Source organism: Octopus bimaculoides, unplaced genomic scaffold (assembly GCF_001194135.2).
Source record: "Octopus bimaculoides isolate UCB-OBI-ISO-001 unplaced genomic scaffold, ASM119413v2 Scaffold_81419, whole genome shotgun sequence".
NCBI lineage: Eukaryota > Metazoa > Mollusca > Cephalopoda > Octopoda > Octopodidae > Octopus > Octopus bimaculoides.
In genome coordinates, this window is record NW_026371731.1 from 15,341 (window position 1) to 19,319 (window position 3,979).

Sequence of the window (3,979 nt, forward strand, 5' to 3'; positions counted from 1 at the left end):
GTGTGTCTGTGTTCGTCCCCCTCAACATCGCTTGACCAATAGAATAAGTACTAGGCTTACAAAGAATAAGCTCTGGGGTCGAGTTGCTCGACTAAAGGCGGTGCTCCTGCATGGCCGCAGTCAAATGACTGAAACAAGTAAAAGAGTAAAAGAGTAAAGAGTAAAAGAGTAAAGAGTAAAAGAGTATTTAGGACAAACATATGAAAATGCTTTGGACAAGCAAAGGATTAATTCAAGGAATTCAGCCTCGTCATATACAGTATCACACCGATTCTGCCTGAGGTTTACATTAAGAGTACACATGTTTATGAAATAATCAGCCATTTTAACTATGATGAACTGGTAGTTCTCTTGATGCTATAATTGTAACACACACTATCAAAATTGTCAGAGGAGCCATTTACTTACATTTATTTCTGCAACCCCTGCATTAAGCATTTAGCCTGATTATTTCTTGCTGAGAGTTTATCCCTTTACAACAACTCTCTATTGCATTCCTTAAGCCCCTACTACCCAAACCTATAAAATCAAAATTAAATATTGAACTCAAATACTTGCACTTATCCCATACTAGGAGAACCTAAAAAAAGGGAAATAATCAATGTCTCTTGTACTCATAAATAGTAGTTCACTCTAATGATAGGAATTTCTATACATTCACTTGATCTGCTAGAAATAACATCCAAATCTCCCTTGTATCACATTCCATCATCATTAATAACAACAAAAAAAAAACATTGAATAATAATGTGCTGGGCATCAAAAATACAGTATGGTCAAGGCTTATAACAGTTCTATTCAATAAGGGTCAATTTGGGCTAAACAACACCAATAATAGCAACAATCAATATCAGTTTCAAATTTTGGCAAAGGGCCAACAGTTTTTGAGAGGAGGGGTAAGTTGATTACATTGACCCAGTCCTTCACTGATATTCGTTTTATTGACCTTGAAAGGGTGAAAGGCAAAGTCAACCTTGATGGAACTAATAGAAACAATTTATATTAGTATTTACAATATATTAACCCTTTTGTTATCGCAGTTCAACTGAAATATACTGCCTTTCACCAATTAATTTTTTTAAATAATGAAGAACTTTTTGTCATTATTAAGCTGATATCTAGAAACAAATTAATATGAAATTTTGATGGAAGATTTTAATTTAGATAACTTTAAAGGTAGAAGTTTGTATTACAGAACAAAGGGCAGTCTCAGGCAGATTAGGTTAATCAAATGGGTTAATCAAATATGTACATTATTTATCTTTTGATTAGATGCAGAATCAATATTTGTAGCAGCAAAGATATCTCCAACCAATGAGAGTTGAACTTAAACTGTGGGTAGACAAAACTAAATACTATTAGAACTTTACCACTCCAGCTATTCCATTGCTCCAGCTGTTACCCCTCTTATGTCACTGCAGTACTAATAGCAATTTCTTTAACTAGAACACTGCCACACTTTTTTTTGTTGATGTTTACCTCCAGATCAATACTGATCAAGCAATCCTATGATCAAAGTCATTTAAATAAGGATATCTTTTTTTATATATAGGTTCAGATGTGGCTGTGTGGTAAAATCTTTGCTTCTCAACCATATGGCTCTGGGTTCAGTCCCACTGTGCGGGACTTTGGGCAAATGTCTTCTACTATAGCGTTCAGGCCAACCAAAGCCTTGTGAGTGGATTTGGTAGACAAAAACTGAAAGAAGCCTGTCTTTGTGTCTGTTTTGTTCTCCTGCCACTGTCTGACAAGCAGTGCTGGTGCATTTATGCCTCCATATCCAGCAGTTTAGCAAAAAGTGACTGATAAAATAAGTACTATGATTTTTAAAAAAAGTTTCGGGGTCAGTTCATTCGACTGAAATTCTTCAAGGCAGTGCCCCAGCATGGCCACAGTCTAATGACTGAAACAAGTAAAAAAAATACAAGATCTAAGACTACATTATCTAGAGAGTAGCTGTTGCTGTTTAGTCTTAGAGCAGGCTTATGATCAAAATATATTCCAACTATGACCACCACCCTGTTTTCTTAGGCACATGCATGATTAAACTGACTGATGTGTCCTTTTTTTGCAGCAATGAAGAAGATAAAACTGGTATGACCCAATGGAGGGTGTTTTCAAAGTATCTTGTTCATTGAGTCAATGTTGATTTGGCATGAGATATCTAGGTGATGTGAATGGTACTTGAGTGTAGGAGGTTAGTATTGTCTGCATAAGAGTTACAACTGTTGGAGATAACTGCATGTAGGTCATTCATACATATACAAGAGAAAGAGAATGAGGGGTAGAACTGAATTATGGGGTACAACACATCAACACAAGTTGTCAAGTGGTGGTGGAGGACAAACACAGACACAAAGACACACACACATAGATATATACCTATATATACATGATGGGCTTCTTTCAGTTTTTGTCTACAAAATCTACTCACAGCCTGAGGCTACAGTAGGAGACACTTGCCCAAGGTGCCACGCCATGGGACTGAACTTGCAACCAAGTGGTTGGGAAGCAAGCTTCTTACCTTGCTTCCCAACCACTTGGTTATTGGTTCAGTCCCACTGCATGGCACCTTGGGCAATATACATAATAGTATATATAATATAAATTCCTCATTTCAGAAATTGTAGTAATTTTATGCCAAATTACTACACTAAATTCAAAGAACAAATTTCTAATTCATTAAAGCAGTGTTTCTCATGGGGGAGGAGGCTACTAGTGAGAATTGAAAAGGAAATGAACAACTTGTTATCTATACATATATAAATGTGAGTCTGTTTGGTTGTCTGTTTGTGTCAAGTTGCTGTCTACACCCGTTAACAAATTTTCATGAAACTTTGCAAACATGTTAAAGTAACATCCAGTTTGTTACTAGTCACATTGAAGCTTAATAAAAATCTATAATTGGATGGCTAGGGCTCCTAGAAGGGGGTCCACATATAAATAATCTATTTTCCTTTGACAGCCAAGGGAAATAATCCATTCATTTTCTTAGCCAAGGGAAATAACCCAACTTATCCTGACATTTCTGTTCTCATAAATCTAATATTAACAAATGCGAAAACTAATTTCTGTGTGTCACACTTTGACCCCACACCTCCTCACTATTCAATGACACTTCTACTATTCCTTGTGCTGGGGTGAGACTAACAGTAAAGACGGTGAGGGTGGTGGTGAAGACAGAGAGAGAGTGAGAGAGAAAGAAAGAAAAAGAGAGGGAGAGAAAGAGAGACAAAGAAATTTAGGGAGAGTTGATGATGTTTTATTAAAAGTAGTAGTGTTGATGGTGACAGTGGGAATAATAATAATAGGAGAGAGACAAAGAGTGGGTATGTGAGAAAAAGAGGGAGATGATGTACAACTTTGTTTAACCATGTCTCTTTGACAGAAATTCCTGTGGCCAACATACCGAACCAGCATACTGAACACTATCATTTTTGTTTTATTTTTTGCTTCTTGAATATATATATATCATCATCATCATCATCATTGTTTAACGTTCGCTTTCCATGCTAGCATGGGTTGGACGATTTGACTGAGGACTGGTGCAACCGGATGGCTACACCAGGCTCCAATCTAATTTGGCAGAGTTTCTACAGCTGGATGCCCTTCTTAACGCCAACCACTCAGAGAGTGTAGTGGGTGCTTTTACATGTCACCCGCACGAAAACGGCCACGCTCGAAATGGTGTCTTTTATGTGCCACCCGCACAAGAGCCAGTCCAGGGGCACTGGCAACGATCTCGCTCGGAAACCCTACAAGGCCAGTCAGGCGGTACTGGCAACGGTCACGCTCAGGATGGTACATCTTATGTGCCACCCGCACAAGAGCCAGTCCAGGGGCCCTATATATATATATACAAGGGTGAGTTAAAAAGTAATGCCATTTTGTTTAGGACAGATATAATTACCAACACAGGAACATGTATCATACATCAAAATGAAGCTGGTCTTCTGTGGATTACATCCCTACTTCTCAA

At 37.7% G+C, this 3,979-nt stretch overlaps 1 protein-coding gene across 1 annotated transcript in view; it reads right to left on the minus strand.

The window, feature by feature from the left end:
- The window catches only part of LOC106878351 (malectin-B), a 12,061-nt gene extending 11,737 nt beyond the window's left edge, over window positions 1-324 (minus strand). Inside the window, exon 1 of the mRNA XM_052978298.1 lies at window positions 199-324. Within this exon, the coding sequence (XP_052834258.1) occupies window positions 199-324 (126 nt within the window). The remainder of the gene's footprint in view (window positions 1-198) is intronic.
- Window positions 325-3,979: the final 3,655 nt, after the last annotated feature.